General features: G+C 39.4%; 1 protein-coding gene and 1 non-coding gene across 5 annotated transcripts in view; one reads left to right on the top strand and one right to left on the bottom strand.

Annotated features, from left to right (window-relative positions):
• Positions 1-18,699, top strand: part of C15H18orf25 (chromosome 15 C18orf25 homolog) — an 85,636-nt gene that overhangs the window by 27,476 nt on the left and 39,461 nt on the right. For all 4 annotated transcript variants that reach the window (XM_029546733.1, XM_021214500.2, XM_021214499.2 and 1 more), the window contains exon 2: positions 10,112-10,896. In XM_029546733.1, the coding sequence (XP_029402593.1) occupies positions 10,182-10,896 (715 nt within the window). In that variant the 5' untranslated portion in view covers positions 10,112-10,181. The remainder of the gene's footprint in view (positions 1-10,111; positions 10,897-18,699) is intronic.
• On the bottom strand, positions 4,705-4,836 carry LOC115065604. Its single transcript, XR_003845367.1, has one exon. It is a non-coding gene; the product is annotated as a small nucleolar RNA SNORA17 (small nucleolar RNA).

Raw genomic sequence — 18,699 nt, 5'->3', positions numbered from 1 at the left:
GAACTCAGAAATCCGCCTGCCTCTGCCTCCCAATTGCTGGGATTAAAGGCGTGTGCCTCCATGCCCAGTGCCACTGGGCTTTTTAAAAGATAAGATTTTAAAGTGTGTGTGTGTGTGTGTGTGTGTGTGTGTGTGTGTTACTGAGAATTGAGGTTAGGTCTCTGCATGTTAGTAAGCTCTTTATTACTGAGGTTGCACAGTAGCCCCTCTTATGCTTTTGAACATAATTAAAATAGCTCTTTTGAAGTCTTTACTAATAACATTTGACAATTTTTCCCAATGGCTACTTTTTTCTTCTATGAGTCACAGTTTCCTGTTTCTTTTGGAAGTCTTAAACTTTTTGTTGAAATTGGGCATCTTAGACAAAATATTGTTCCCGTTTTGGAATTTGATTTTCCGTCCTTTTGAAGATGCTACACTCTGTTTAGGTAACAGGTCTGTGAAATGTCCTCACTTTGGTGTATGACTGCAGGTTTCTCTGGTCAATATTTTTTTCGTTTTTAAAATGTTAAGTTTTTTTTTAGTGGTTGCTTTTGTCATTTATGATACTGCTTACTGATCTACCAGACAGCTGGAGCTAGTAAAACTCCATTCTCCTCGTGGATCTGTATGTAGATAGTGGAATGCGTTTTAAAGCTGAGGCCTTTTCAAAATCTGTCCACCGCTATTATTTTCTAAAGTGCTTTTACAACAGAGCTCATAGTCTTTATCTGTTTTAGTTACCTTTCTGTGGTAGTCATAAAATACCATGGCAAAAAGCAACTTAAATGAGAAAGGACTTTTATTTTAGCTATGCTTCCAAGGGGATAACATTTAATCATGGCAGGGAAGTCAGACTTGTTAGCAGAAGCAGGAAACTGGTTGATCACATTTGTATTCATATACAGCAGCAGAGGGGTGGTGGGAGTGTGAGTGGGAGAAGAGTGGGGAGAGAGAAATGAGGCTAGAAACCTTCAAAGGCCACCTTTATTGCATACTTCTGCTAGCAGTATTCCCCATCCTAAGAGGAATTTTCTAAACCCCACCACCAACTGGGGACTGAGGGTTCAAATTCATGAGCCTGTAGGGGAGGAGGGATATTTTTCATACAAGGTACCACATCAGCTGAGGATATGCTTGATATACATTTACAACCATATCTTCAGAGTAGTAGAGAGCTCTTGGCTACTTCTATTGGTTAAGATTATTATTTGTCCCTAATAGGATATAGATGTGGTCTATTACTACATATTAAAATGAAGGTACTTTGTCAGTGCTTAGTGACATTCTCAGTGCTTGTTCCACATTAACAGAAGCTGCTGAGTTTGCAGATAGCCTCAAGCAAGAATGGTAACTCCTCTTGTCAACAAAAATTCAGTTTTCAAGCATCAGTACTTAATTTTTGTATGCTTTTTGGTGGATTTCCAGAGAACTGAAATGGTTCTTGTTAGTTTTGCTTTGCTTTATAGTAATATTTTTTTGAGAGATTTGCTAACCCTAAAACTTGCCTATAGCCAGGAAGCCTGTACATCCTCTGTTACTTTCCACCATAGTTTCTGAGAAAGGCTCTCCCAGTGAGCTCCATGGTCCATTTTTCCCATACCCCTCTCTTCCCTCTAGGGTTGCATATAGATGAACTACTGCTATACCTGGCTTTCACATAGATGCTGGGGATCTGAACGCAGGTTCTCATGTTTGTGCAGCAAGCACTTCCTCATCACAGCCTGGTCTTTTTTGTTCTTGTTTGTTTGTTTTTTTGTTTGTTTGTTTGTTTGTTTGTTTTTTGGTTTTTCGAGACAGGGTTTCTCTGTGTAGCCCTGACTGTCCTGGAACTCACTCTGTAGACCAGGCTGGCCTTGAACTCAGAAATCCGCCTGCCTCTGCCTCCCAAGTGCTGGGATTAAAGGTGTGTGCCACCACGCCTGGCTCTTTGTTTTGTTTTGAGGTGGTCTTATATAGCCTAAAATGGCCTGGCACGCATAATTTTCCTTCCATAGTTTTCTGAGTGCTGGGATTATAGACTCGAGCCACCACACTTGCCTCTATTAATACTTTTAAATCTCTCTATACTCAATCTTCACACTTCCACCTATAGGTAACTGCTACCTTGACATTTTGGTAAATGTTCCCTTGCTTTAAAAGACATTTTAGGGGGCTAGAGAGATGACTCAGTGGTTAAGAGCCCTGACTGCTCTTCCAAAGGTCCTGAGTTCAATTCCCAACAACCACATGGTGGCTCACAACCATCCGTAATGGGATCTGATGCCCTCCTCTGGTGTGTTTGAAGACAGCTGCAGTGTACTCATATACATCAAACAAACAAACAAATAAACAATTCTTTAAAAAACAATATAAAAGACGTTTTAATATACAAGTAAATGTTTACGCATAATCTGTCACTTTGCATAGTTTTGAGCTTTATATACCTTGGACACCTTTTTTCTTCAGCTCCCTAATTATTATTTCTAAAATTTACTCATATTAATATAGCTGTGCTAATTTGTACCTTATATACTTCTTTTTTTTTTTTAGTTCTACATTTTTTTTTTTTTTTAGATTTTTCAAACTTTTTATTGGTTCTTTGTGAACTTCACATCATGTACCCCAATCCCACTCATCTCCCTGTCCCCTCATACTTGCCCTCCACCCTTGCAACCTCCTCCCAGAGAAAAATCTCGTGGAAGCTGTAGTATATACCACTGTGTCCCACAGTATCCCCTTTTCTCCACACTTTTTTTTTAGGGGGGGGGTTCGAGACAGGGTTTCTCTGTGTAGCCCTGACTGTCCTGGAACTCACTCTGTTGAACAGGCTGGCCTTGAACTCAGAAATCCACCTGCCTCTGCCTCCCAAGTGCTAGGATTAAAGGCATGTGCCACCACTGCCTGGCTTCTCCACACTTCTTTGCTTGCAAATAAATGTTCATTGCAATGACTTGTCTGGCACAGGTTCTCTGGGTTCTGCTACTCTATCAATACTGGAATCTCATTGGGGGTCCTTTCAGATATCCTGTTGTTTCCTTGTGTCATGGAGAGCCTGTAGTTTTGGATCTGTAGAACGGGCCCCTTCATCTTCTCCAGCAGTTCATTGATGGGGTAAATGTTGGGGTGGACCAATTGAAAGCCCTGGATCTCGGCCTGAGAGGTACCAGGAATGTTTGTCTCTTCTGCTGTCATGCCTTGCAGGCTGGCTCACCAGCAACCCCTGCACCAGGGCCGGCACTACACTGCTGCCCAGGCAAGGTTTAGGACCTGTTCTCTTGACTTCTGTAGTAGATGAGGAGCAGAGCTAGCTCTCCTGCTTTCATGACCCAGGACTAGCTCTTCGACCTGCCCTAGGGGGCAAGGGCCTAGAGTGGGGAATACTGCCTAGTGGCAGACAAGAGACAGGGTCAGGGGCTGGTGAGATGGCTCAGTGGGTAAGAGCACCCAACTGCTCTTCCGAAGGTCCCGAGTTCGAATCCCAGAAACCACATGGTGGCTCATAACCATCCGGAACAAAATCTGATGCCCTCTTCTGGAGTGTCTGAAGACAGTTACAATGTACTTACATATAATAAATAAATAAATCTTTAAAAAAAAAAAAAAAAAAAAGAGACAGGGTCAGCTCTCCTAACACACCCTTGGGACTGGCTCACCGTACCCTTACCATCAGGGTCACTTCCACTGTGCTGCTCAGGTGAGTTGCAGAGTCTGTTCTCCCAAGTACTGCAGCTTGTGAAGGGCAGGGCCAGCTCTCCTGTTCTCATGACCTTAGAGCCAGGTCTCCTGCCTGTTGCAAGTAGTGATGCAGGAAGGCGGAGGGTGTCTCTTTCTTGTCCATGCCACCACAGGGAGACAGTGGTAGGGCTGGCTATCATGCTCGCATCCTTGGGGCCGGCTAACACGCAACTCCAACAGTACTCTCTGAGGCTGCTCTCTGAATACTGCTGCTGGCAATGGACGGGTCAGGTTTCCTGCTCTCATACTTACAGGGCTAGCCCTCCCATGGTAAGAGGTGAGGGGTGGGACCAGTTCTGCACATTCCTCAGACATCACTATGTTCCCAGTGGCAGCCCAGACCAGGGATATCCACCTTACCTTTGATGGTAACAGACCTCTGCTGCTGCAGAGCCACAGACTGAGACATGGCTCCCAGTGGCAGCCTAGGCCACAACCCCACCATGGTCCTAGGTGGCATCACCAGCTATTCACATCAGGCTGTTCTTTACTACCCTTGAGTCTTCAGTTCTGCCTCTCTTTGTTGTGCCTATATCCTTTTGTTTCTCTTTCTCTTCCATTTCTCCACCACTTACATGCTCTTCTTAGTGGCATCTGGGTTCTCTTAAGTGTCTGGGGTCCTCTCAGGAGTGGTCTCAGGAGTGCAATGTCTTCCTTGTGCATTATGGCAGGGATCATCTTGAGCATGATCTGTCCCCCCCTCCCCCCCCCCCAAGACCTGAGGGGCACCAGACTGGTGTTCATCTTAAGTTGGCTCCCTGTCTGGGCCCCACAGTACTAGACTGGTAGTTGCTTTAGGCTTGCTCCTTTACTGACCCTCCGGAGTGGCCATCTGTCTTGAGCTCACTCCTGCCTGGGGCCTGTGGTCCCATGCCGAGTTCTTCTAGCCTCAGGCTTGCTTTCAGTCCAGGCCTATCTGGCACTAGAGTGGTGACCATCTCGGGCTAGCTCCCTATTCAGACCCTCTGGCACCAGACAATGTTGGTCTCAAGCATGATTTTTTCAGGGGATGTTAGGTTACTAATCATTCAGATGTTCATAGATCAGAACACAGAGCGAAGACATAGCCTTTCTCCTCTCTGCCACCTATTGGCGCACATGTGACACAGCAGCCACACCTGCAAGGCCTCTAGGGGCAGGAGTACTACAGTTCTTTATTATGTCTCTGTGTGTATGTGTGCACATGTGTGTGCATGCAAGTGTTCACAAGTACATACCTGGATTCCATGGTGCTAATGCAAAAGTCAAAGGACAACTTTGGGTAGTCAGCAGACTACCATATGGGTCCTGGGGGGGTTGGACTCATGTTGTTAGGCTTTGAAGCAAGAGTGCTCTTACTTTTGAGTCATTTTGTAGTCCAGTGCTTTTTCAATAGAATGTACCATTATTTATTTATTTATTTTGTTCAAAAGATTTATTTATTATGTGTGAGTATACTGTAGCTGTCTTCAGACACTCCAGAAGAGGGCGTCAGATCTTGTTATGGATGGTTATGAGCCACCATGTGGTTGCTGGGATTTGAACTCCGGACCTTCGGAAGAGCAGTCAGGTGCTCTTACCCACTGAGTCATCTCACCAGCCCCCATAATTTATTTTTTAATAAAACAGTTGTATTGTCAACCATTCTGGTTGATCTGATTCCACATGGGAAGAAAATGGATAGCAACAGAGTTGATACTAAAACCATGCATAGCAGTTCTGGAAGTGTGTTGGTTCAGTAGTTAGTATTGCTTCCTGCATTCAGTTCCTAGCACCCACATCAGGTGGTTCTCTGTCTTAAGAGGCCCTGCAGGCATGTGTGCACATAAGCTTACACAGATGAATACACATATACACAACAGTCTTTTTATTTATTTATTATATGTAAGTACACTGTAGCTGTCTTCAGACACTCCAGAAGAGGGAGTCAGATCTTGTTACGGATGGTTATGAGCCACCATGTGGTTGCTGGGATTTGAACTCCGGACCTTTGGGAGAGCAGTCGGGTGCTCTTACCCACTGAGCCACCTCACCAGCCCCACAACAGTCTTAAACAGACAAACTTAAATAGTGACATTCGCTCAACCAAGTTGACAGAAGAGACTTCTAGGATGTCTTTTTTCTTAATTTTTAAAAATTTAAGTGTGTGTATGTGTGTGTGTGTGTGTGTGTGTGTGTGTGTCTGTTCAGTTCAGGTATCTATTCCATATTGCTAGATGGAGGTAGAGGACAACTTTTGAGGGTTTGTTATTTTCCATTTGTGGTTTCAGGGATGAAATGCAGGTCATTAGGCTTGCTTGACAAATGCTTTTTACCAAGTGAGCCATCTTAACTAGCTCAAGCTGTCAAGGCTTCACTCTTAGAGTCAATTTTGTTTTGCAAGTTTGTGTATCATCTCAAAGCATTGGATCATCGTTCCTTTGCTAACACATCTATTTATTTATTTATTTATTTATTGTGAATTTACATATGTGTGTGAGTGCACATGTGCCACAATGTGCACATGGTCAGCAGCCAGCCTTCAGGAATTGGTTTTCTCTTTTAAATGTGGGTCCTGAACTCAAATCTTTGGGCTTGGCTCTAAGTTCCTTTACCCAATGAGATGGCTGACCTTTGGTACTTGCATTTCTTGATTCAAATAGAAAAGGATAGTACAGAGCAAAATTGAGAGTATATGATAGCTCCAGTTCACATAATTATTTTGTTTTTAAAAATCCAGACTGCAAAGCAACTAGCTAAAGAAATGACCAAGGAAACTGGGGTGACTTGTAAACGTGGCTTATTCCTTTATTTTCTATATCTGGGTCTCAGCTTCCTCAAAAGAATTTGCTGAAGTAGAGCATGTGGTATCAACAATACCTCAGACTTCTTCTTTAGCCAGTTAATGGTCACAAAATATTTTATTATCCAGAACCATTCTTGCAAGCAAATTTAATGAGTGCTTCTGTGCACTACTCCCCTTGGCAGTGCAGTTTTTCTGGAGTAGCGAATGGGCCCCTTACCACTGCTTTGCTAGTGGGTTTCTGCACCATATCATGGTACCAAAAATTCTGGAGTCCCATGTTTTACCAGATAACTCACTTTAAACAACAACCCTATGACATAGTGTTTCTTTTTTTAAGATTTATTTTTATATGCATTGATATTTTGCCTGAATGTATATCTGTGTGAGGGTACCAGATCCTTTGGAACTGGAGCTACAGACAGTTGTGAGCATCATACAGGTCCTGGGAATTGAACCAGGTTCTCTGAAAGAACAGCCAGTGTTTTCAACTGCTGAGCCTTCTTTCCAGTCCCAGACAACTCATTCTTGACCAGTTGATATAGTGAGAGGTATCTAGTCCCATGATTGTCCCAGTGATTGGGTATACTATTCTCTGACAACAAAGTGAAGTATCTGAAGAATTCAGGAGCCACTTGTGGTGATGCCCTTAATTTCAGTACCCAGGAGGCAGATCCAAGTAGATCTCTGTGAGGTTGAGGCAAGTCAGTCTACATAGTCAGTTCCAGGCCAGCCAAGATTACATAGAGAGACCCTATCTTCAAAACAAAAACAAAAATAACAGTAAAACAAAACAAAATCCAAACAAATCTAGGAAAGGAGGATATGAAGTTGAGGTGGTAATTAGAAAAATTTTATTTATGTATGTTAATTATTAAGATTTATTTTTAGTTTATACATAGGTAGGTGTGTAAGTGGGTGCTGGGAACCAAATTCTTTGTAAGAGCAGAAAGCACTCTTAATCATTGAGTCATCTTCTGAGCCTCTCTTCTCATGTATCCCAGGCTGACCTCCAGTTCATCTTACCTCAGCCTCCTGACTATTGATTACATGTTGGGGTTACAGGCAGGAGCTGCCACACCTGACAGGATTTTAGAAATGAATAGGCTGAATGGATATGTGACTGAATATGCTAGTGAATGTGGGGTGATAAGAGTCAAGGAATAATCAATTGTGTCTGGTCATAGGGACAAGAGACAGCGATGGGTTGTTATAGCCACATAGGAAAAGGCTCCCTTTAGTTTGACAGGAAGAATAGTATGGATGACATTGCCGTTATAACAGGAATGGCGGTATATATTTATACTCACTGTGCATTCAACTATGAACATTAAACTAGAAGCTTAAATGATATAAATCCCACTGGATGCTTTCTTGAAAAATTTGTTTTAAAATTACATTTATTTATATGTGTTGTGTCTGGTCATGCACATGCTGTGGTGTGTGTGGTAGTGAGAAAATACCTTAAGGGAGTCAGTTCTCTACTTCAGCATGTACCTCTCGGGGATCAGACTCAGGCTGCCAGACTTTGTTGCAAGTGCCTTTCTTTTCTGAGTCATCTTCTGGTCCTAACATTTTAAAATTACCTATTTATTAACTGTGCATGTATGCATGTGCACACCCACATATGGAGGTCAAAGGATAAAGAACTCTATTTACCGTGTGAATTCCAGGTAACTCGGGGTGTCAGGGTTAGCAGCAGGCACCTTTTATCTGCTGAACCATCTTGCCAGCTCTGGCTTCACACTTAAAAAAAAAAAAATCACAATTTTCTACTTCCAGCTATTTAATTATCCCTACCAAAAAAAATCCACATTTAGAACATTAGGTTCTAAATTTAGTATATAAGGTATAAAATATGTAGGATGTTTTTATTAAACGTGATCCTAGTCAGAGAATTTCCTGGATTCACAAAGTAACCGAACTATATTTTAGTGGTTATTGTTTTCGAAACAAAACACCTGACATGAGACTCACTCAGTAGATAGACCAAGGGAACGGCAGAATCTGGCCTTTGAGAGAGGCTCTCAATATGTAGCCTAGGCTTGTGTCCAGTCCTCAGTCCAAAATCAGCCTTGTAAATGCTATATTACATGGGCATGCCATTATGCTCAGCTGGCCTTTATTCAGGGGAATGCAGACAGGTTTGATGGATATAATTACTTTGCTTGCTTACTTCTCAAAAGCATGGAGCTGGAATTTATTTATTTATAAATAAATAAATGGGCACAGTGAGGAGATGGCTCATTCAGAAGACCTGACTTTAATACTCAGAGCCCATGTTAAAAAGTCAGGTGCTGGGAGGCAAAGACAGCCAACCAGCATAGTGTAATTGGCCATCTCCAGGCCAATGAGGGATCTTCTCAAAAAGCAGGTAGATGGCTTTTGAGGAATGACACAGAAGGCGTTCCTCTTGCCTCTACGTGCACCAGCATACACACATGCATTAAACATACAAACAAAAAATTACCACCAACCCCTTTACAATCCATAAGTGTACATTAGATAGCTCTCCCTTTTATAGTCTCTTCTCCTTTGAGGAATTGAGTATAAAAACTAGAATTTTAGTTACAGTGATTCCTGAACTAGTGCTGTGTGGGGTGTTTGGTACTGGGGCATTGAGAATGTTAGGCAAACACTCTACTATTGACCTACATTCCAGTCCATTCCCCCTTTATATCTATGTTTTTAAAGGTTTATTTTCTTTATGTGTAGAAGTATTTGCCTGCATGTATATATGTAGCAGGGGTGTTTGATTCCCTGGAATTGGAATTATAGTAGGAACAGATGTAGGTTTTGGCACCTAAACCCAGGTATTCTGCAAGAGCATTTAATCAGCAAGCTATCTTTCTAGCTCCTTTATTTTTCATTTTGAGAGTGGGGTCTCCCAAGTTGTCCAAGTAGACTTTGACTTCAGGATCCTCAGACCTCAGCCTCCCAAGTAGCTGGAATTACATACCTGTACTACCATGTCTAGCTCATACTATTACTGGTTTTTGGTTTTTTTGTTTTTGATATAGGGTCTCATGCATCCCAGGATTGCCTGAAATTCACTATGGGTGACCTTGAATTTCTAATTCTCCTGCCTCTATAGTGCTGAAATTACAGGCATGTAGTATCATGTCTAGTACTATGTAGTGGTGAGGATTGAACCCCAGCTTCATGTATGCAAAGCAAACAAACATATTACCTACTGAACTATATCTCCAGGCCTAGAAGAGTCTTATTTTAAACCATTCTTTTCATTTATATTAAAGTCAAGTACACATTAATTATATTAAAGTTTTTCAAAGATTTCTTTTTTTGAGTCTTTTAAACCTTTCTTATTTTGGTGCTGGAGATTGAACTCAGGGCTTCATGTACCTCAAACAAGCACTATACTGCTAAGCTGCTTTTCTAAAGTTAACTCTTTGGTTACTTGCTGTAGTTACAATAGAGGTTAATATTCTATTTTTAGTAGATGAGACTGCTAGGATTTTGTTGGTATTAAATCCTTTGAAACTGACTGCCAATCAAGCAGATTATGGGAACATAGTGTCTTAAAGGTCTGTTGTATAAATGGTACCTTTTGCCACTCAGTTGGAAAAATTAGCATGCTGCCTAGGTTAAATAACCTTCCATTTCTAGTCATTGACTTTGTATGTTTTCATACAGGCTGCTTTCCTGTTGCGTCTTTGATATCGTTTCCTAGACTCTGTTCCATGATTTAACTTGGAATTCTGAGATGAAGATGGAGGAGGCAGTGGGAAAAGTTGAAGAACTCATTGAGTCTGCGGCCCCACCAAAAGCATCTGAAGAAGAGACAGCCAAGGAAGAAGATGGCTCTGTAGAACTGGAATCCCAAGTTCCAAAAGATGGTGTAGCTGACTCTACAGTTCTCTCTTCAATGCCTTGTTTGTTGATGGAACTGAGAAGGGACTCTTCAGAGTCTCAGTTAGCATCCACAGAGAGTGACAAGCCCACAACCGGCCGAGTTTATGAGAGTGACTCCTCTAATCATTGCATGCTTTCCCCTTCCTCTAGTGGCCACTTGGCTGATTCAGATACATTGTCTTCTGTTGAAGAGAATGAACCCTCGCAAGCAGAAACAACAGTGGAAGGAGATACTTCAGGAGTGTCTGGTGCCACTGTTGGACGAAAGTCTAGGCGGTCCCGTTCTGAAAGTGAAACATCTACTATGGCTGCCAAGAAAAACCGGCAATCCAGCGATAAGCAGAATGGCCGAGTCACCAAGGTTAAAGGTCATCGGAGCCAAAAGCACAAGGAGAGGATCAGACTACTGAGGCAGAAACGGGAGGCTGCTGCAAGGAAGAAGTACAACCTGCTGCAGGACAGTAGTACCAGTGATAGTGACCTGACTTGTGACTCAAGCACGAGTTCCTCAGATGATGATGAAGAGGTTTCAGGGAGCAGCAAGACAATCACTGCAGAGATACCAGGTAGAGGATGTTTTTTAAACTGACTGTAAGCACCTGGTGGCCTTTCTCAGCTGTCAGACTCAGTTAGATGAGTGACACTTGAAAAAATCCAGGAGACCTGTAGCTCTATGTAAATTTGAAGACTGCAGTCTATTAAAAAGACATGGCCAACTTAAAAACAAACCTATTCTGAGTTGCCAGTGCACTTTCTAGCACATCAGCAAAAACATTAAGTGGTTAATGATAGGGACGAGATTATTTTTAAGAAATGGAATTCTCACAGGTCTTTCTCTGTAACATACTATCTGAACTTCCATCATTGCCTTTTTAGCACTGCATAGATTTAAAACTCGTTGTTCGGCATTATTACTAAGTACAAGTACATTTTCCTCAGGACTAGGCACCTTGCTTTATTATCTAGCCTCTGCACTTGAGCTTATGGTGTCTGAAATGATACATTCTTTTATTAAAGCTTTCTAATTACTGGTCCTCCTAAAACAGTTTTTTTTTTTTTTTTTTTTTTTTCCCCCCCGTGTTTTCCCTCAAATTTAGTGGATGGTAAACTAGTTACCCATATTGCACTTTTTTTTTTTTTAAGTCTTACCTTGTCACTAAATTGTAAAGAATGCTCAAAAACTTTCCCCTTCATCTCCCAGGCTTTAAAAAGTTACTCAGAAATTGGCTTGTTTCAGCTCTCATAAATAAAAGGGTCTGTAGTTTATTATATGTTAGCATGTCTGTTTTTCCTGTATTATTGCACCTGATACCGTGTGCTACAGAGGCAATCTTTGAGATTTCATAGAGGAAGATGATATTTGAATGGTTCTTAAGTGAAGAATTCTCATTATTGAAGAGAATTATATGACTAGGAATATTTTGTAAAGTAACTGATACTTAGTTGGTCATGACAGCAGTGTTTATTTCTGCACTAAAGAGGGGAAAGTTTTGGTTTTCTTAAGGTTTATAGGTGATTTTTTTTCATTTTAGTTTTCTGCAAAAGGTAACACTTCTGCTGTACAAAGGATATTTCAAGAAAAAGCATATTGGTTATCTAAATTTATTTCTAACCATGTAAACTCAATAGCAAGAATGATTTAAAAAAAAGCACTTTAACAGGTGCTTAACATATAACAATAAGTCTCTTTCATATAGCATATTGAATATGAGTTTAAACAGTCTTTAGAAATGCTTTTCTGTGATATCTTGATCAAATTCCTTTAGTAGTTTCTTCTTATTAAAACTAAATGAGAAAAAGTTAAATATAACTCATGAAAGAAGCAGATTTTTGGGTGGTTCTAAGGCATATTCCAGGTATATTTTAGTTTTCCATTTACTATTATTTTTAAGGAAGCCTTACTACATACCTATAAAATTGTGTATTCTTATATTCTGTTCTAATCTGTTAATCAAATTTATTATGGATACAGTACTTAATTTCAGTTGAACAGATTTTCATGTAACCACATCAACACTTTGCCTTTTTATGGAAAGGGAGAAGGTGGGTGAATAAAATTCTTTTTAAAGCTAGATCCCATTGTAGAGGTGAAATGAGTAATGTCTAATGAACACTCTCCTATTTTCTTAAGATGTAGGCTAAGTATGCTTTGTTCATATCTGATTAACAATCATTTTTAAGACTTCGAGACATTGGTATTCTTTATGTTTGTCATCTATTCTTAATTGTGAACCAATCAAGCATTGAAGTAAGTTAATATTTACTATATTTCTATTTTTTTATATATCATTTTAATTAAGTTCTTGACCTTTAAGAAGAGGTAACAGTTTCTAAGGTGATTGTGGGAAATCGAATGGTAGTCGGTGATGAAGGCTACTGTATGGCTGTGGAATGCACTGCTCAGAGTTTTGGAGAGGAAGGTAACAGTATTCACACAAGACAGGCATAAATGGTCTGTTTGAAAATTATGCAAAGCAGCAAAATATTGATCTACCTAGCCTTTAAATATAAGGAACTTCAGGTCAGCCATATTGTTATGTTTGAGAAACTGTGACTTTGTACAGTTCTACTGGAACAGACACATATTTTTTAATTTCCTGAGTCACATGACTTTGGGCAAGAAGGGAGGCACACTCAACCTTATATAGCAAGAGTGGTTGTTGAAAGTGCCATGAAGCAACCTGAGTGAACAACACAGACATTTGGGGGAACTGACACTGATGTGCCTAAGACAATCTGGGATGCTGAGACTTTGAGTCCAGCTGTTTACACAGAATGGGAAACAATTGGAACAGTAAAACATTTCCTACTATGTCATTTTGTCAAGATATAACCAGTTTAGTAGTTCAGAAAAATTTGTAAGCTTTTGTTTAGTCACATCTTAAAAATTGAAGGAAGTATCTGATTGTACTATATGCCAAGTAATTTAATAGTATATTTTCATTTAAAGAATGCAGATAGTGATGCAGACTAGAACAAGCTTACTGATTTATTTTGATATCTTGGGAAAAAATGTTTAAGAAGTTTTTAAAAAGATCAATTAACTAATAGGCTGTTGTTGCATTGTATCATTTTCTTGAAGTTTTTGGGAACAGGGATTCTTTAAGTATCTGTTTGGAACAAGAAGATAACCTGGCAGGACTTGGAGGACTTAGAAATATTACAAATTTATAGTATTTTATAGTAAATTAGTGTAAAAATGCTATGTGATAGTTATCTTGAATACTCAAGGCTTTTTTTTTCCAAAAATGCCTGGCTTATCTAGAATTTTTTTGGTATGCTTTATATATTACCTTTTCAGGTTTTGACTGGAGCATTTATATGGCTTATGTTTTCTTTACAGTTATGAACATTACTTTTCAGGGGGGACAGTTTCTCTGTAAAGTCACTCAAGCTATGTAAAGTTTGTTGGAAGTATTTTGATTTTAGTTAATAAGAATAATGGGCATTAGACTACTAAATTAAAGGAATTAGTTTGCTGAGTAAACTTGTGCATCCATATATATATGTATAATATACACATACACACACAACACACATATGGCCACCTAGAAGTCATTTTCTTCTCTAACTTTTCCTTTTCACTAATAGTTACCATAGCGGTAGCTTTGTCTCATCTTGGCTGTTATGGCCTACTTTTGTGTTGTCAAAGAGTGAGTATCCATTGAGGCAGGTAAGAGTTAGTTGTCTGAGCTGGTTTACCTTTTTTAGAGTGGGTGAAGGTATTATTGAGGACACCTGAATTCTTAATTCATGTAGTCAGACCAGCTCAGCCCCACTGAAGCAAGCATCTCTGCATCTAACATCAACCACAAATATAGATACGCTCAGATGCGTTATGGCAGACTTGCCTAGCTAATTTTTCTATGATTATTATTCTTGCCTAGAATTAAACATTCTTAAGAAGTAACAGATTTGGGCCTGAGAGGCGGCTCAGTGGTTCAGAGCAAGTACAGCTCCTTCAGAGGCTCAGGTTCCAGCACCCACATGGGACAGCCCACAACCATCTGTAACTTTAGATCTAATGCCGTTGGCAGACACACACGCACGCACGCACGCGCGCACACACACACACACACACACAGTAAATTCTTCTTCCATAAATTGTTTGCCTGAATGTACTTATGTGTACCATGTGTCTTTCTGGGGCCTGTGGAAGTCTGAAAAGACTTTTGATTCCCCTGGAACCAGGGTTACAGATGGCTGTGAGCCACCATATTGGTGCCTGAAATTGAACTTAGGTTTTCTGCAAGAACAAGTGCTCTTAACTAGTGAGCCACCTCTCTAGCCCCTAGTAATTCTACTTTTGTTTACATTTAAGTATATCTTCTATTCATAACAAAATTTGTCATATAGGATATATATCTGTCTTCTTTATATCATTGCATTTTGAACCTTTAAACACATTATTCTCTAGATTATTTAGATTTTGGATAATTTACTATAAAAATTAACTATAAAAATAACTTCCCTATTATTTGACATTTGGGCTATTTTTCTATTTTGCTGTTAAAAATAAGAGTATGAACATCTAGGGTTTCTGATCATATCATAATAATATGTTTAAAAATACATTTTTATTGTATCTTGAGTTTGAATGTTTATGCATTCTGTCTATAGATAATATATATTTAGTCTTGTTGATTTGGTACAAGAATTGGAGCTTCAGGTTAATTTGTATTACTTTGCTATTTAGTGGAGTTGAAAACTCCCTTTGCCACTTGTTCTGGGAACTAGTTTTTATGTTCATCGCATTTTCTTCTTTGCACATGTGCTTTTTTTTCTTCTTAATTTGTAGGGGTTCTTAATCTATTGGGTATTTAATTGTTTAGAAAATTTTTTATTAATCTAAGCAGTGAGGATGCATAGTCCTGAGACTCATAAGGCTCCCCATGAGGCACTGATCTTTGACCTAAATTGAATATGAAGTGACTCTCCGTGACTAAATGCTTCATGGTTCTTAGTGTAAATAAGTGTTTGTAATCTGGAAGTAGTTTGGTAGCTGTTTAAGAGTTCTGATAGATAATATTGTTAATAAAATGCAGAGGCAAAATAAATAGGTAAAAACTGTTTTAAGTTTCATAAATCCAGAGTAGGTTGGTAAGATTCATTTGTGTTTGTTTGTTTGTTTTTTATTTGTTTGTTTGTTTTTGTCTTAAAATCTGGCTTTGTATTTTAATTGCTGTTTAAAAATTCTAGTACCCAGGCCACACTCCAGCCCTATCAAATTAGAATCTTCTGAGGTCTGACTCTAGGTACCAGTGCCTTTAAAACTCTCCAAATGAACTGCTCAGTTAAGTAAACCAGGCTGTGTGGGATGATCGGGTGGTGATGAGAATATAAAACTAGTATTCTGGTCATTTGAGGTGCCAGTGGGTCTGATGTTCTAAAAAACAGGGTCTGGCCGGGCGTGGTGGCGCACGCCTTTAATCCCTGCACTCAGGAGGCAGAGGCAGGCGGATTTCTGAGTTTGAGGCCAGCCTGGTCTACAAAGTGAGTTCCAGGACAGCCAGGGCTATACAGAGAAACCCTGTCTCGAATCCCCCCCCCCCAAACAAAAACAAAAACAAAAAAACCCCCAAAAAACGGGGTCTGGTTTTTAGGAATCAAAATTGTAAAGTATGCATAGTTCCATGTCAATAGGCATAGGTACCTTCTTTCTCCATATAAATGAAAAAAAAATTGGCAGTGTCTCAGTAGGTAACTGGCCTTGACTAGTGGTCCTGCTGACCCCTCCTCATTCGCTCATTACATCTACCCAAGTGTGTTCACAGACATTGTTTAAGTGTAATATCTGGATATTACAGTGCCCTTTGAAATAGATAATCTTTTGGCAGCCTCTCACATTAAAACACCAAAACACATCACTCACATCCTTATCTAAAATGAGTGTCTACGCTGTGTTTGTATATACAGCACAGATACTTTAGTGTTAATAAAAAGACCATGTTTATTTAAGATGAGATTATTGTTCCTGTTTTTTATTTTTTAAATTCTTAAAAATTCTATTTATTTATTTATTTTGAGACAGGGTTTCTCTATATAGCATTGGCTGTCCTAGAATTCATTGTAGAGCAGGCTGGCCTTGAACTCAGAGATCCACCTGCCTCTGCCTCCCAAGTACTGAGATTAAAGGTATTTGTCACTACTGCCTGGCTTTTAAACTTTTTAGTACTACTTTTTAGTAGTTTTCATTTCATGGCAAATTTGAACAAAAATTCTTCCAAATTCCTGTCTCCACATATAGCCTCCTACTATCAAAAACCTAAGTGAAAGTATACTTTTTTTTAAAACAATGATAAACCTACATTGACCTTCTGTTATTACCTGAAGTCCTTTATGTACTGCTAGGGTTCACTTAGTTTTTCTGAGTTTTGTGAATTTTGACAAATGTGTCTTGTAGTCCTCAAAATTCATGTTTGTTAGTGTTCATGGCCAGCAGTCATCCCTTTGAGGCTGGGACTTTAGTCTTTAGTATAAATGTTCTCTCATCATTTCCTAAAGTCAGAATTTTAAGTACCTATTATTATATTCATCCAAAATTAGGTGATGCCAGCATGTAGTGTGATGTGGTATGGTGATGCTCTGTCCTCACTCACAGCCCCCAGGAGGCTGATGCAGAGTGATAGAAAGAACAGCATGGGATACATAATGACACACTGTCTCAAAAACCACCAGGAAAATAAAGTATACATTCTATTTGGTCTGGTTTTCCTAAAGCTGATATATAGTAGGCGAAGGTACAGCCTTCTCAAGAATCATGTATATATAGAAAAGGCATTTGTTTTTTTAACGGTTTTTTAAAAAGTGGATTTGGTGGAGAAAGAATAGTCAGAAGAGAAGGAGAAGATGAAGTGGAGGAAATGTAGGTAACAAACTTGAAGGGTTTTATTATTAAGTAGAATGGGGTTAAAAAATTGTGCAGAATCATATAGGTATAAAAAATGAATGGTGTCATTTAAAGGGTTTTAGTGTCTACAGTTATTCTTGATAAGGAGGCATTCTTTTGCATCTTTATACGTAGCCACTAAATGATAAAATGAGTCATGTTTTTAGAAAGAGCATGTAGAAACATGATAGAACAATTCATTAGATTGTGTTTTCCAGTTTTGTTTCTTGGTAGTGCTGAGCATCAAAGCCAACCAAGGCCTCACACATGCTAGGCAAGTGTTCTGTTTCTGAGCTATATCCCAAGGCTAGCTTTGTTCTTCATACGACATCTTGATGTGTATTCCCCAACACTGATTGTCAGTTGTTTTATTTTTGTACTGTTATACAGTGTTGAGGACATAATAGTGAATGAATTCTCTTTCCACATGAAGTAAACTCTTCCTTGAGTAGCCAGATAATAAATGCATCATTATCATTAGGTGGTTTGTAACTAAGAACAATAGGAATGATAATAAAGCATGCAGGAGATGAAGACTGAATAGGAGTTGGCTGGAAAAGCCAGTGTAGATAGTATAGTTAAGAGCAGTGTGAGAAGTCATCCTCTTTAATGTGGGTCCTGAAAATGGAGGTTTTAGAACTGTTAGTTTTGTTTGTCTCAAACCAAGACAATCCAGTACAAGGATGAAGTTTATGTAGGGCCAAATATTAAACCAGAATCTGTGAAACTACTCTTCTATAGATATTAGTATCTGTTTATGGTGCACATATTTGGAATATGCTTCCATTATGTGAAAGTTTTTTTTTGTTTGTTTTGTTTTTTGTTTTTTTCTTAACTGCAGGACAACTTAGAACCATTAATATATTCTATATAGGGCATATATGCCCTATCTATCTATCTATCTATCTATCTATCTATCTATCTATCTATCTATCTATCTAATCTTTGAGACAGGGTCTTATTGTAGCCTAGTTTGACTTCCAGTTGAGAATGACCTTGAACTTCTGAACTCCCACCTTTACCTTCCAAATATTAGTATTAATAGGAATGTGTCACCACATCTGGGTTCATGCAGTATTGGAAATTGAACCCATGCTTCAAGTATGCTAGGCAAACACTCTACATCCTACATCCTTAGCCTGCATACCCCAAACTTAAATACAAGATTCCTTTGCTCCCAGTGGCATACAGTGCATTTAACACCCTGGCAGACACTAAGGTCTTTACAAGACTTGCCCAAAAGTACACATAGATTCTGTACATCCTTTGTGTAGTTTTCTATACAATTAAAAAAAATTAAAACAAGAGCTATCGGGTGAGAATTACCTTTAATGGTTAGTTATGGGTTCACCCAACAAAGTATTACCTTTTAGAATTCTAAAGCCGGGCTGGTGAGATGGCTCAGTGGGTAAGAGCACCCGACTGCTCTTCCAAAGGTCCTGAGTTCAAATCCCAGCAACCACATGGTGGCTCATAACCA

Source organism: Mus pahari, chromosome 15, assembly GCF_900095145.1.
Source record: "Mus pahari chromosome 15, PAHARI_EIJ_v1.1, whole genome shotgun sequence".
In the NCBI taxonomy this organism is placed as follows: domain Eukaryota; kingdom Metazoa; phylum Chordata; class Mammalia; order Rodentia; family Muridae; genus Mus; species Mus pahari.
Note: the sequence above shows the minus strand (reverse complement) of the source record. Positions and strands in the feature narration are given on the sequence as shown.